This window comes from Saccopteryx leptura, chromosome X (genome assembly GCF_036850995.1).
Source record: "Saccopteryx leptura isolate mSacLep1 chromosome X, mSacLep1_pri_phased_curated, whole genome shotgun sequence".
Lineage (NCBI taxonomy): Eukaryota > Metazoa > Chordata > Mammalia > Chiroptera > Emballonuridae > Saccopteryx > Saccopteryx leptura.
The window spans coordinates 29,287,492-29,303,750 of NC_089516.1; the positions used below are offsets into that span (position 1 = coordinate 29,287,492).

Sequence of the window (16,259 nt, forward strand, 5' to 3'; positions counted from 1 at the left end):
AAGCCATCGGAAAATATATAATGCATATCAGGTATTTACATTCCGAATCATAACTGTAGCAAAATTACAGTTATGAGGTAGCCACCAAAATTATTTTTTGGTTTGGGGTCACCACAACATGAGGAACTGTATTGCGGGGTCACGGCATTAGAAAGGTTGAGAACCACTGGTTTATAGAAACCACACAGAAAGACAATTAATAAGCTTTCCTGCCCAATCGTTTTGGCTCGTAAGCAGATGAATTTTCCTATACACATGGTTTGCACAAAATAGTTTGTTGACATTTTTAGCAATTATAGCAAGACATTAAATTGGAAAAATTTAAAAAGTTAATATGCTCATTGCCTATTTATTTTCAAACTATTAGACAAAACTTGTCAAATCAGAAATTCTGGAATAGCTCCTTTGCTCTCTAATAGAATTTAGTATGATGAATATAGCATTTCAGAATTTATATTGAATATTAGACCCTGGCTGGATAGCTTGATTGGTTAGAGCATCATCCCAAAGTGCAGAGGTTGCCGGTTCCATCCCCGGTCAGGGCACAGACAGGAACAGATCGATGTTTCTGCTTTCTCTGTTTCTCTCTCTCTCTCTCTCTCTCTCTTCCTCTCTTGCTAACATCAATAAATTTTAAAAATGTAATTTAATGAGAATTAGTTTATTCAGTAAATGATGCTAAGTCAATTAACTGACACTTTTAAAATTAAGGTACTGTATACCAGTGTTTTTCAGCAGCTCGTCTGGAGACCTGTCCCAGTCTGCCTGAAATTTCGGCCAGTTCATGGAAGAGTTAACCACCTTGTTGTTGTGTGAAGATTGTAGGCCCAATGATCTCAGTCAAATTTGTTTATACTCAGGGTGATTTCTGCTTTAGCAGTCCCCGAAATATTTCTTCTATTTTTACCGGTCCCCAAGTATAAAAAGGTTGAGAACCACTGCTCTGTACCATATAACAAAAATGAATTCTAAATGTATGAAAAGTAATTAAGTATAAAACAAAGACTAGAAAATAATTTAGAAAAAGAATGAGATAAATTTTATCTGAGTTTGGTATAATAAGTAATTTTTAAAAATTCTAGCAAGAACAGAAGTCACTAAAAAATTATTTTTGACAAATATTTATTAAGCACTAATTTATATGCCCAGCACTCTTCTAGGGATTAGAGATGCAGCAGAAATCAAAAGAGCCCAAATCCCTCTGTCATATCGGTTACATTCTAACAGAAAGAAGGAACTTTGCCTCAGGGACCTTAGAAATGAGCCTAGTCTCTAACCATTATGCGGTTCACCTGAAACTAATACAAAATAATATTGAATGTAAACTATAATGGAAAAATAAAATTTTAAAAATGACATGAGCCTAGCCTGACCAGGCAGTGGTGTAGTGGATAGAGTCGTGGACTGGGATGTGGAAGACTCAGGTTCGAGACCCCGAGGTCGCCAGCTTGAGCGTGGACTCATTTGGTTTGAACAAAGCTCACCAGCTTGGACCCAAGGTCGCTGGCTCGAGCAAGGGGTTACTCGGTCTGCTGAAGGCCCGTGGTCAAGGCACATATGAGAAAGCAATCAATGAACAACTGAGGTGTCGCAACGAAAAACTGATGATTGATGCTTCTTATCTCTCTGTTCCTGTCTGTCCCTATCTATCCCTCTCTCTGACTCTCTCTCTGTCTCTGTAAAAAAAAAAAAAATGACATGAGCCTAGTCTATTGAGATGGTGGTGACGACTATATATATATATATATATATATATATATATATATATATATTTTTTTTTTTTTTTTTTATCATTCAACAACATCTTTACAAGTTGATTAATTAAGTCACCATTTTCTCTGTGGTTGGAACCCTTAGTTGCTCACTGAATTGAAAATATAGTTTAAGAAATAGAATCATGAATATTGTGTATATATGCATAATATACATTATATATATACACATATAATTTAACATTTTTACCTTAAAATATAGAACAAGTATATGAGTAAATATACATCAGTTCACCGCGCATTTTATCAGCATTTCCACTTCAGTGATTTCCCATTCAGTTCTCTCCTGTTCCTAGCTCTTATTATCAGGACAAATCTTCACCATTTCTAAGGGCCTGAGAAGTATCAGTGCTTATGATGTCACTGTAAACAGGAAATTAAGGAATGAGGCAGACAGCCAACCATCATATTCCATGATGCCCAGAGCTATTGTGTAGACATCTCAGTTTTGGAAAGTTCTTTTTAATGTATTACTAACATTTCATAGTTTTGGCTGTATGTAGCATTATAGTGACCTTTAGGCTATCCCAGACATTTGGCATCCCATATGAAATTTTCTAATATCTTGATTTTTTAAAAAATGCTGTGAAAAGTTAACAAATCTTATTCAATTCTTTGAAAGGAGGGAAACTCAAGACTATTTCTGAAGAACTAGGAAGGAATTTTCCACTTTGTGGAAGGAAAGCATGTGTAGAATAGGACTAAAGGAAGAATAGATGCAGTTACCATCTCTTCAGTATAGTAGATTACAGTTCCCATTAGACATTCACCAAAACAATGATTAATAACAACAATAGCCAACGCAAGTGGTATGTCAGTTAAAGGACTAAGGATTTTACATATATTTGTTTATTTAATACTCAAAACAAGCAACGTGATCAGGTAACTTCTAAGATGAACAGAAAACCTAAAGCAGAGAGGTTTATTTTCCTAGGAAAGGGTATGGCTGGAATTTAAATTCAAGCAGTTTGACTCAAAGGCTCATGTTAAGTACTATTATGAGATGCTGTTTCATCGAAACATTAATTCTTCTTTAAGTTAGATTTGTGCAATTTTTGTGAATTATTTTCTGATACTCAGAGAGACATCTTATTTGCTTTTTATCCACCATGGTGGTTTTTCAAATATGGATGCCCACTAGAACCATCTAGAGAATTAAAAAACTGAGCCTGACCAGTTCGTGGCACAGTGGATACAGCATCAGACTGGGATGCAGAGGACCCAGGTTTGAAACCCCAAGGTCGCCGACTTGAGCACAGATTCGTTTGGCTTGAGCACAGGCTCACCAGCTTGAGCATGGGGTAACTGGCTTGACCGTGGGATCATTGAGGTGACCCCATGGTCACTAGCTTGAGCCCAATGTCGCTGGCATAAGCAAAGGGTCACTCGGTCTGCTGTAGCCCCTCCTCCCCCATCAAGGCACATATGAGAAAGCAGTCAATGAACAACTAAGGTGCTGCAATAAAGAATTGATGCTTCTTGCCTGACCAGGCGGTGGTGCAGTGGATAGAGCATCAGACTGGGATGCAGAGGACCCAGGTTCAAGACCCCGAGGTCTCCAGCTTGAGCTCAGGCTCATCTGGTTTGAGCAAAAAGCCCACTAGCTTGAACCCAAGGTCCCTGGCTCCAGCAAGGGGTTACTCAGTCTGCTGAAGGCCCACGGTCAAGGCACATATGAGAAAGCAATCAATGAACAACTAAGGTGTTGCAACGTGCAATGAAAAACTAATGATTGATGCTTCTCATCTCTCTCCATTCCTGTCTGTCTGTCCCTGTCTATCCCTCTCTCTGACTCACTCTCTGTCTCTGTAAAAAATAAATAAAAAACAAACAAACAAGAATTGATGCTTCTCATCTCTCTTCCTTCCTGTCTGTCCCTCTCTCTGTCTCTCTGCCTCTGTCAAAAAACAAAACAAAACAAAACCAAAAAGTAAAACAAGAAACAAACAATGACTGATGCCCCACTCGAGACCAGTTGAAAAACGATGTCTGGGGAGTTGTCTGTACATGTGCAGCTTTTAAAAGTTCTTTAGGGGGTTCTGATGCACAAAGAGAAAGGTTAAAATTCTAATGTATGCAAATATAGAAACAGAGAATAAGATTAAATAGTGGAGAGATAACATATGAGATAAATATTTGTCTACCACACAAAAAAAATATATTTCCTAAAACATGTCTCAAATTTAAAAGAAGAAATTTATGAAATAACATTATATGTTCTGAGGCTTTCATGGTTTTGTTTTGTTGCTACCTGTTTTGATTTTATCATAGCATTGATCGTCATTGGTATGACAGGTGACATGATTATTACTCTTATTTTCTCTCAGTGACATCATCTTGTTAGGTTTATTATACCTCCCTTGTCAGTACTTATAATACCCTTATTCTGTAGGTGTTCAAAAGTGTGCCATTTTACCTGGATTCTCCATTTTAAATTATTTTTGACTTAGTTATTAGATAGCTGGATTTCATATTTTTTTTTGTTTATCTAATTGCTATTTCAAGGGACTCTAATCTCTCAGTTCTCTTTTTAAATATCTTCATTTTATTTATTTGTGAATGGCATCATGACTGAGAATCAAACTTGGGTGCGTCACACTTTATTTTTCTCTGAACTCTGTAGACAATACCCCACCATGTTGTACCTGGAAAAAAGCTTTGAAAACATGGATTGGCCTGATAACTCCTCCCCTGTAAGTTAGTTGCTTGGTTTAGCTTTAGACGTTTTTATAATCTCAAAATGGGTGAGGTGTTCAAGAGTGTGAAACCTGGTCTAAAACATTTCCTTGGTAAATTTGGTATTTGAAATACTTTTTGTACTCTGAAGCCTAAGGTATTGGTTGAAATTGAGACATGAAGACATGAAGAGGCTTTTTCTAAGTTTGAATTAACATAGACAATCATGTATTTTACCTGATCATTTTGTACTTAATCCTAAAAACAGTACATTAAATATTACATCATTGATGTCGATGTTCACTATAGGATTATTTTGTACATTATGTTCATTATGTTCTCTTTTTTAATGTAAGCTCCTTTGATCTTGGCTACTCTTTCTTCTGTGCTTCTCTGAGGTTTCGCGACCCACAGTGTGCCATGTGAACCAGAAATACCTTCAGTCGGAAGCTTGTTGAAATGCATTGGTTCCTCTCAGGGAGGTTGAAGCCTGGGAAGGGCTCTTTTTTTTAAACTTCTATTATTTTTAATTTTTTTATTTTAATTTATTGTGTTAACATGGATTCAAGTGTCCCTCTCAATATAACACCCTCACCCCCACCCCCATGTCCCCCATTACACTCTCTTTGTCCCCCTCCCAGTAACTCCCTCCTTCCTTCCCGCTGGGATTTGCTGCCCTGTTATCTGTATCTATGTGTTACGTATATATAACTTCATTAATCCCTTCACCTTCTCTGATCCCATCCCCTCATTCCTCTTCCCTGACAGCTGTCCCTCTGCTTCCTGTGACCCTGCCTCTAATTTTTATTTTTTGCTGTTATAACAGAAAAAGCAATGCCAACAGTAAATTTTCAGTGTTTTAAAGCTCTCCTAGGAAGCTGAGCCTGTAGGCCAACAAAATGGCCCAAAAAGTTCAGTGAGGAGGCGGTACTTATAGGAAGAAATGTGATGATATGAATTGTATGCTTATGGTAAAAGACTACTAGACACTGATGAGAAGAGTTGAATTAGGCTGTTTGGTGAATTGGTATAGGTGAAGTGCACACGAGAGTGTGAAGTCCCTGAGGGTCACAGTTATGGAGGGATCTGTGTCCTCTTACAGGTTTTGACTCAACAAACCTTACTAGTTGCTCACAGAAATGACTGCAGTGAGTCTGGAGAATATGTGTCCTATGATACAGACCTGGGGGAGGGGCAAGCAATTTGTGCAGACTCCTATATTTCCTATAGAACAAAGGCTTTCATCTGTGAGAAGGGCCTGACCTGTGGTGGTGCAGTGGATAAAGCATCGACCCAGAACGCCAATGTCACCAGTTTGAAACCTTGGGCTTGCCTGGTCAGGGCACATATGGGAGTTGATGCTTCCTGCTCCTCCCTCCCCTTATCTCTCACTTTTCTCTCTCTTTCTCTAGCTATTTCTCTCTCTCTCCTCTCTAAAATGAATAAAGTCTTTAAAAATTAATCTGTGGGGAGAACAACACATACTGTCATCCTTGGGACCATTGTTAAAACTCATTACAGCTGCAAAAAGGAACTTACACACATGCACACGTACACCTCCACCACCTCTTGGAAAGAGGATGGGATTCAACATGGCAGTTCAGTAAAAAATTCCAACCAAGCCACAGAAAAGCTCCTAGAACTAGTAGTATATGAGTTTACCAAGGTGGTAGGACATACTAGTACGCATACAAAAGTAAATTCTATTTCTACATAATGGCAGTAAACAATTGGGATTTTAAAAATGCTTAAGAACATGCCTAACAGAATGTGTGCAGGATATATGCACTGAATATTATAAGATGATGATGAAAGGCATCAAAGAGAACTAACTAAATTAGAAATAGAACATGCACATGCAGTTGAAGACTGTTGTTAAGATGTCAAATGCTAGAACTCCAATGAAAGTCCCACCACACTTTGTTTTATTTATTTTTTGGTAAATATCAATATGTTGACTCTAAAATGCATATGGTAATCTGGGGGGAGTGGTGAAATTTTTCTGCGTGGAATTGTGGCAATAAATCCATGACGATGTATACTAAAAATCCTAGAAGCTACACCCCAAAGAGTGAATGAATATGAGTATATATATTATTTTTTAATCAACCAAGACATGGAAGTAATCCAGGATGGAATGCAAACTGTTATCAGTGAATGTGACAAATGATAAATGTTACTGCATTACATATGTTTGACAACCTCATTGAATGTAATGGAGAAAAAAGCGGCTGACTACTGACTTAATTATCTTTTGAAAACAATATCATGACTGCATACTGTAGAACTAAAGACAACAAAACCCTGTATTTACGTATTACTTTCTTGCAGGGTTATGGGTTTACAATTGTTTTCTTTTTTTTTTTTGTGACAGAGACAAAGAGAGAGGAACAGATAGGGACAGACAGACAGGAAGGAGAGAGATGAGAAACATCAAGTCTTCGTTGCAACACCTTAGTTGTTCATTGATTGCCTTCTCATATGTGCCTTGACTGGGGGGTCTATAGCAGAGCGAGTGAACCCTTGCTCAAGCCAGTGACCTTGGGATCAAGCCAGCCACCTTGGGCTTCAAGCCAGTGACCTTTGGGCTTAAGCCAGCGACCATGGGATCATGTCTGTGATCATGATCCCATGCTCAAGCCAGCGACCCTGTGCTCAAGCTGGTGAGACTTGGTCAAGCCTGATGAGCCCGCGCTCAAGCTGGTGACCTCGGGGTTTTGAACCTGAGTCTTCCGTGTCCTAGTCTGAAACTCTACCCACTGCACCACAACCTGGTCAGGTGGGTTTATAATTCTTAAAGTACTTTATATGTATACTAGTGTTGAACAAATAAGTAAATATGTTGTTGAAAATGAGAGCCAGGTTTTTAACTATTGAAGAAAGAAGTAAGAAATAGGGAAATGTAGACAGTCATAAATGGATCTTGTGGTGCTGGATTGCAGTTGGTAGAGTTGATAATAACCATGTAATACATAATTTTTGCTATATTATCTATTCATTAGCTTCTATTGTAGTTAGGAGATTTTTTCTTTCTTTCTTTCTTTCTTTCTTTCTTTCTTTTTTTTTTTTGTATTTTTCCGAAGTTGGAAACCGGGAGGCAGTCAGACAGACTCCTGCATGTGCCCGACCGAGATCCATCCGGCACGCCCACCAGGGGGCGATGCTCTGCCCATCTTGGGGTGTCACTCTGCCGCAATCAGAGCCATTCTAGCACCTGAGGCAGAGGCCACAGAGCCATCCTCATCGCCCGGGCAAACTTTGCTCCAATGGAGCCTTGGCTGCGGAAGGGGAAGAGAGAGACAGAGAGGAAGGGGGGGGGGGTGGAGAAGCAGATGGGTGCTTCTCCTGTATGCCCTGGCCGGGAATCGAACCCTGGACTCCTGTATGCCAGGCCGACGCTCTACCACTGAGCCAATCTCCTAGGGCCTAGGAGATTTTTTCATTAGTTGTTTATCTTTATGGGTTTGAGTTTTCCTCCACAAGATGTTAAACTTCTTTAGAGGAATTCCTATCCCTTCTCTAATGTTGGTACAAGATGAGGATGAGATGTGTAGACTAGGACACAGTCTCTGTCTCTTGCTAACTGACTGATTCACCATCAACTTAAAAGGCTAGTAAATTGCAGTTTTCAGATTAAAGTTAGAATTGATTCTAGTCCATAGAAAAATGAATACTGGCTACAAAAATGAGACCCTTTGCTTTTATTAGAAGACCTGAGTGGTAAATATACATTAAGAGAAGCACATTTAGGTTATAATTATACAGCCAACTAGAAATGCACATTTTCAAACTATTACTTTGATGCATTACATCATATATCAAATATAGTTATTTAGAGGTTTCTATCCGGAAAAATACTTTAAAAATACTGTACAGAATGTTATTTGTTGTGTATTATTTGAAAATATCTACTGATCTTTGTTTGCTAGATTGATTTTGCAGTAATAGTGCTATTGTAGTCCTATAGAAACATTCAATGTGGTAACATCTCAGGTGAAAAGATACAGGGCACTGTTTCTGTGATGTATTCAGTCAGAACATCTGTGGTTTAAGAGAAAACTAAGCCTTCTAATTCAAATATACTGCAGTCCTGCTTTGTAGAATTCATATACATGTCATGACCGTATCTTGTCATGTTTTGTTCTTCACAGAAGATGGAAATTAACAGATTTGAGGGAATTTATGAAGATTACCCATTTTCCCCCTTGTTTTCAGACAAGAAATTATCCCAAACCAGTTAATAATCTAGGTTCTTATTGGTAGCAATTTAAAAAAAGTATGTTGTGTCCAACATAGCAATGATTTCCAATATTTAAATCACCTCCTCTCTCCCTAATATGACAGCCTTCCAGATGTATACTAAATATTGAGGTACTTTGTCTTTTGTTCTAGTCTCAATGTAGTAGTTATTTCCATAACTGAAAAGTCCTTTTATTACTCCTCTGTCTTAATGTTATCTTTTGTAGGTCAATTCTGGTTTCTTTAAGTCCTTTTATTACTCCTCTATCTTAATGTTATCTTTTGTAGGTCAATTTTGGTTTATTTGAGCCATAAATCTCCAATCTCTTCCATATATTCTATATGTGTAGGAATTACTGCAACAGATAGGGAAACTGGCACTAAACTTTTCAGTTACAGGTAACCCCATGTCTTCTGAGCCTCTTCACCCATGTTGATGATCATGATCGAACACTTGAACTCCAAGATACTCTACAAATGAGTAATTTTGAAACCCTGGATTTTTCTTCCATTATTATGTGGCAATATATTCAAATATAAAGGAGACAGCTTTTGCAGTTGCTCAAAAAACCTTACACACACACATGCACACACACATATATATTTTCCTGGTATTAAGATTCTGAGGTTTAAACTTTCTTTTCCAAGCAAAGGCAAATGTTTCTCTGACTATAGCTCAAATGTTCATAAGATACTTTTTTTCTTAATGTTTATTGTATTGGCTTTAGAGAAATAAAGAGGAAGGGAGAGAGAGATAGGAACATTGATCTGCTCCTGTGTGTGTCCTGACTGAGGATCAAGCCGGCAACCTCTGAGCTTCAGGATGAGCTCTAACCAACTGAGCTATCAGACCAAGGCTTATAAGATATCTTTTTAGAAACGTAAAACTGTTGTTATACTTACTCAGTTTTATTTTATTTTTTGAACAGGTACTATTCCCCCTGGGAGATGGATATTGAATTTTGATGAAGACCTTTCAGATGGCCTTGTTTTTGCCGCACTGTTGGCAGCCTATTGTCCATTTCTGGTAAGAGTTATTTTTATGCAGAATGGTCTTCCATTATATGAAAGAACTTAGTAATTAAATTTAAAATGTTTTCTGCAAACCAATTCTTTTAAATGTTTTGATTTTAAGTAACGCCTGAGTCTGCATGACTAGCTTTCCCTTTTTGTTTATTCTTATATTTTGATTGCAGTAGTCTACTACAAACAAATATTAATATTTAAAAAGATTATTTGCTGAATTACAGAGAACAGTTGAAAAGCTGTCATCTTTATTACATTACTGAAAGGTTTAACTGTTGCCTTTTCCAGATCGAGGCTCATTTTGTAAATATGTACACAGAACCGAAATGTTTTGAACAACGTTTTCACAATTCCCTGATTATTGTGAATAGTTTTCATGACATTGGCTTTAGCACAGGCATAGAGGTGAGTGCCTTTATATCATACATTCCATAAATATTTTATGAGGGTCTTTTCTTCTTTATTTTCCATTTTTATTAGGTATAACTGGTAAGTGAAAATTATATATATTTAGTTTATATTATGATTTTTTTGGTTGAATGATATCATGATGTTTTATATAATATATGTATATAAAATCCTAGTGGAAAGAAAATAGCATGGACTTTTCCATCACTGGTATTCAGTCCATTGGTTATCCATTTTTGAGGTTGTAAGGAAAACTAATATATACCTTGACTTTTATCTCCCAGTATACTTAAAAATGTAGAGATGTCCAAGAGTTGATGAACAGAGAAATTGACAATTAATTTAGTAGCTAATTACCAGGCTTTTATCAGCCAGTTCCAATTCACTAATTTTTAGTCAGCCTGGATTCACCAAGCACACTAAAGAGCAAAGTTTAAAAATATCACCCTTATCTGGAGATTATTATGCTAATTGAAATAAGCCAGGCAGAGAAAGACAAATACCATATGATCTCACTTATATGTGGGATCTAACGAACACAATAAACTGAGGAACAAAATAGAAACTGAGGCATGGATACATGAACAGACTGACAGCTGTCAAAACGGAAGGAGATGAGGGAATGGGATCAAAGAAGGTGAAAGGATTAGCAAAAAAGACATATATACATAACACATACACAGAGACAACAATAGCCAAAGGGAATGGATGGGTGCAGATAGATAAAGGAGGGCAAGGGGGATAGATAGAAAAAGCTGTGCTTAGGGCGGAGGAGGCACGATGCAGAGTGCAGATGGTGTTATAGTAAGTTGTATGTTTGAAACCAGTGTGGTTTTGTGAGCCAGTATCACTCCAATAAATTAAAATAAAAAATAAAAATAAAATATCACACTTAAATTAACTTAGCCATGACAAATAAATGCTGATGCCTAGTACAGTACTGTCCACATTTTAACCTATGAAACTCAGCCCTGGATTTATTTATGTTTACATTTCTTATTTTTTATGTCCTTTGAAACTTTCGAATAAGCTAGATAAGTTTCTGAACCAATGTCGTGTCCTGTTGTAGAATCTTGTGAGCTGGAATATACAGTTCTTACATAGTCTCCCTTTCCTGACATGCTTTTTATTTAAAGGAAGACTATTCTAGGAATTGTTTGGACTCTGCATAGAATGTATTTTCATTTCCATATGTAGATAGATGGATATAAAAATAAATATAATAAACATTTACAGAGGTTAGTTATACTACATATAATTCACTGAGAAGAAATGAGAGCTAACTCTGGATAGATAACCTAACTTTTCACTGAAAATTTTGTTTGTCTTTATCATCTAGAAGGTTTCAGCCTTAAATGACAGAATTCACGAGTTTAAGTGGTTTAAAAATAAATTCAATATTTTACATTAGATGAAGTCAGGCAGTTACTCAGTTTTTCAACAAAGTTTTTAGAGATTCATTTTGCCCAGTCCTTCTCAGCCTACTGGCTTATATGTGCACTAATACCCATGAAATCCCTACTGAAATTCTCATAGAACACTTGCACACAGCTCTGCTTGGGCTGGCTGAATAGCACGTTTTATTATGCTTCTCTTTTTCTTTAAGTTAAACCTTTTTCACTGATCCCCAAAGCATATCTCCATCACATAGCATTGACCAGAATTGCACCCCTTACAGCCAAAGCGGTGTTTGAGAAAGGTAATGGGACAAGCACAAAAACTGGGATTCTTAGTAAAGAACAAGGGAGAAAATCGCTGTTAGGAAGACAATCAACAGTGTTCTCTGTGGGATTACAGTATGTCAGTGGATACTGCTATTTACACAGTTGGTGTTGAATTTCAAAGCTGATGATATCTTGAAGTCACAGCAAATGAAATAAATCCAACACAAAGCTCAGTACCATCTCATCTCTTCTTGTTACTGATGAGGAAACTGAGGCTTTGTGAAACCAGTTGATGTATTCAAGATCATGGCAGTGTATAGTAGTAGGACTTGAATTTTAGTTTATCAGATTTCTATTCCAGCAATTTTCTCTATTATGATTTGTTTTTTTTGTTGTTGTTGTTGTTTTGTTTAATTTCATATCTTTTGTTAGTCCAGTAGAAAATGTTGTCATCAGGGTCAAAAATGGATCAATATAACCAAATTTATTCTTGCCTAGACCTATATGGAGAAAAAAATGATTATGTTTTTGAAAGATACTTCACATGAAAATCTTGTTTTAGGGAATCCTAACTTATCATTTGGCCTTTTAAGCCTAGGTATGATTGGCTAAATTGTAGTTGTATAATTTACACTAAAATGTACAATGTGATTTAGGTTATTTTCATTGAAATTGATCGTGAAGAAAGATAAGAATGCTCTTTTCTCTGTTTTTCCAGTTTAATACCATAATTATCAAATACATTTGTCTACCAAGATAAACATTTTATTTCCAAATTTTCAAATACGAACTTTTGGAATAATTTTTATATTTCTCTCTGTATCTTTTATGTTGTAGTCACTCAGTGCTCAGAAGACTTCTGTGGACCTTAGACTTGAGCCCAGAGAGCGCCGCCACTAGTGCTCTTCTTTCCCCGACCAATAGTTTTCCCCTTCCCTGAGCCCTCTCTGGCTCACCACGTGCGCTGGCCTGTTACACAAGGTCCAGCAGGGCCATGGTCTTCACTTTGTGGGAGTTAAACTCTGTATTTAATTTTTTAATTCGTTTTTATCTTTTTTTTTGTGACAGAGACAGAGAGAGGAACAGACAAACTGGAAGGGAGAGAGATGAAAAGCATCAATTCTTTGTTGCAGCACATTAGTTTCTCAGTGATTGCTTTCTCATATGTGCCTTGACCAGGGGACAACAGCAGACCAAGTGTCCCCTTGCCCTAGCCAGCGACCTTGGGTTTAAGCTGATGAGCCTTGCCCAAACCAGAAGAGCCCGCGCTCAGACTGGCGACCTCGGGGTTTCAAACCTGGGTCCTCCGCATCCCAGTCCGACGCTCTATCCACTGCACCACTGCCTGGACAGGCTAATTTGTTTTTATCTTAAGTAACGTTTCTATATCTGTTGACTACTATTGTCTTTATTGAAGAAAGGTGGCACCAGATAATATTGATGAGAAACTTTGGAATATTTATGTCTTTCTTAGTTTTTCTCACATCATATTCATTGACAGCATCCTATCCTGCTGAGGCAGGCCAGCTCTCTTATTATTATTATTATTATTATTTTTTTTTTACTAACAATTCCCTCCTCAGTTACCTTTACTGGTAAACCTTACTGCTTATTGATAAAATAAGTAAGAATAAACTCACCTCCCTTTCATAAAAGGAAAATAATGTTTTTTGGAAATGTGAATTAGCAGATGATCAGATGGGCTGTAAATTATTCTCAGGTAACTGCTGCCAAAGTGCAGAGTCAGATGTCTTAGTTCTACTCTAAGAGTGAGCATTCCCCCCTTCTCCACTGGACATATGTTCCAAGACACCGGTAGTTGCCTGAGACCCTGGGGCCTGAACACTCTACGTACTATATATATATATACTATATACTATGTTGTTCCTATACATACATACTTACGACAAAGTTTAATTTATAGATTAGACAAAATAAGAAATTAACAACAATAATAGAACAATTATAATAATATAATAAAAGTTATGTAAATGTGTTGTCCATCAGCGAACTAGCATGGACTTCTTTATCCTTCTTAGCAATTTCAAAGATAGAATTATTCGTAGAGTAGATCTAAGCAGCCCCAGCATATGAATATTTTTCTTTTTTTATAAAGCTGAGAACTTCTACCTTTTCACTTAAAGGAAGCACTTTACAGCTTCTCTTTGGCATACTATGAGCATCACTACTCTTTTGCTTTGGATCATTATTAGTGAATAAGGGTTACTTGCAAGCACTGCAATACTGTGGCAGTTGATCTGGTAGCTGAGATGGCTCCCATATAACTAAAAAGGGTGGGTGGCGTGCATGTACATGGAGACACTGGATAAAGGGGTTATTCCCAACCTGAGCAGAACTGAGTGAGATTTCTTTGTATCTGACGACAGTGCACAGTTTGCCACTTATGAATTATTTTTCAAATCTTCTTTTAATATTTTTGGGTTGCACTTGACTAGGGGTAAGTGTAACTATAAAATGAAACTGCAGATATGGGGGACCTACTGTAACACTTTAGAATTCCTTTTTTTAAATTTTAGTGAAGCGAGAGGCAAGGAGGCAGAAAGACAGACTCATGTGTGCACCCTCACCGGGATCCTCCTGGCAAGCCCCCTACTGGGTGATGCTCTGCCCATCTACGGCCGCTGCTCCATTGCTCGGCAACTGAGCCATCTCAGCACCTGAGGCGAGGCCATGGAGCCATCCTCAGCACCTGGGGCCAACTTGAACCATTTTAGCAATGGCTGCAGGAGAGGAAGAGAGAGAGAGAAGGAGCAGGGGGAAGGGTGGAGAAGCAGATGGGCACTTCTCCTATGTGCCCTGACTGGGAATTGAACCCAGGACTTCCATATGCCTGGCCGATGCTCTACTGCTGAGCCAACTGACCAGGACCTAGAGTTCCTTAGCTCTTACACTATATGCATTTCCAGGCCAGGTCCAGTTCACGTTCAGTTGCTAACTTGAATGTGTACCATTAAATCATACTATGATCTTAATTTTATGGAAGTGTAGAGAACTCCCTGTACATTGACAATGATAGAGTTGCTTTTTTTTTTACTTATTGTAGTTATTTATTTTTTGTCACAGAGACAGAGAGAAGGACAGAGAGACAGGAAGAGAGAGAGATGAGAAGCATCAATTCTTTGTTGCAGCACCTTAGTTGTTCATTGATTGCTTTCTCATATGTACCTTGATGAGGGGCTACAGCAGACCGAGTGACCCTTTGCTCAAGCCAGTGACCTTGGGCTCAAGCTGGTGAGCCTTGCTCAAACCAGATGAGCCCGCGCTCAAGCTGGTGACCTCGGGATTTTGAACCTGGGTCTTCCGCTTTCCTGTCCCACGCTCTATCCACTGTGCCACCACCTGGTCAGGAGAGTTGCTTTTTTTTTTTTAATCGGGTATTTTATATCTTTGATTTCTTGCCTCAGACCAATCCCAATTCTTTTTTTTTTTTTTTTTTTTTTGAAGCTGGAAACGGGGAGAGACAGTCAGAGAGACTCCCGCATGCGCCCGACCGGGATCCACCCGGCACGCCCACCAGGGGTGAGGCTCTGCCCACCAGGGGGCGATGCTCTGCCCCTCCGGGGCGTCGCTCTGCCATGACCAGAGCCACTCTAGCACCTGGGGCAGAGGCCAAGGAGCCATCCCCAGCGCCTGGGCCATCTTTGCTCCAATGGAGCCTTGGCTGCAGGAGGGGAAGAGAGAGGCAGAGAGGAAAGAGGGGGGGGGGTGGAGAAGCAAATGGGCACTTCTCCTATGTGCCCTGGCCGGGAATGGAACCTGGGTCCCCCGCACGCCAGGCCAACGCTCTACCACTGAGCCAACCGGCCAGGGCCCCAGTCCCAATTCTTATTTTGCTGTGACTGATTCTCCCCCACTACCTGCACCTTGTCTTTGGAGATCAAAGTCACTATGTAAACTGATAAAGTCCTTCCTTCTTCTCCTGACTCTACCTTTTAGCTGTAGTGCTTTCTGGCTATATTGATTGTCTCTGCTGTTATTCCTCTATAGTCTGGATTTTATCTCAAATGTATTCCAGCAACCATCACTAATTTATCTTGTTTATCACTATAATTCATTTTCTGCCTTATTATAATGTGTCTGTTCTGGAAAAAGTGCTTCCCCAACCATCTGCAGTTTGATCTGCTGGAATTGCTGCTCTTGTCTTATTTCTTGTTCGGAAATCAGACCTTCTCCCTGGCACCTATGCCCTCTATGAAGTGGTCCTTGCACTCCTCATTCTTTCCTTCCACTGCCTGTGCCTTCTTACCTTGTGCATAACTCAAATTGTACTTCTTCTTCCAAATGAACACTCTACTTCCCTGTATCCTTGCTCTATGGTTCTTTGTTTTTCTGATAGAGTATACCCTTTACCCCACACCAAATACAGCCTATTTAAAAACCAAGCACTCTTCAAGGTCATCTCATGTGGTACCTCCTCCCTTGGACTTTTGATTTAATATCTCTTGCCATCTTT

The 16,259-nt window shown here is 38.5% G+C and overlaps 1 protein-coding gene across 1 annotated transcript in view; it reads left to right on the forward strand.

Moving 5' to 3' along the window:
- The window catches only part of CFAP47 (cilia and flagella associated protein 47), a 390,193-nt gene that overhangs the window by 205,094 nt on the left and 168,840 nt on the right, over positions 1 to 16,259 (forward strand). Inside the window, exons 29-30 of the mRNA XM_066357757.1 lie at positions 9,617 to 9,714; positions 10,002 to 10,118. Coding sequence (XP_066213854.1) covers positions 9,617 to 9,714; positions 10,002 to 10,118 — 215 coding nt within the window. The remainder of the gene's footprint in view (positions 1 to 9,616; positions 9,715 to 10,001; positions 10,119 to 16,259) is intronic.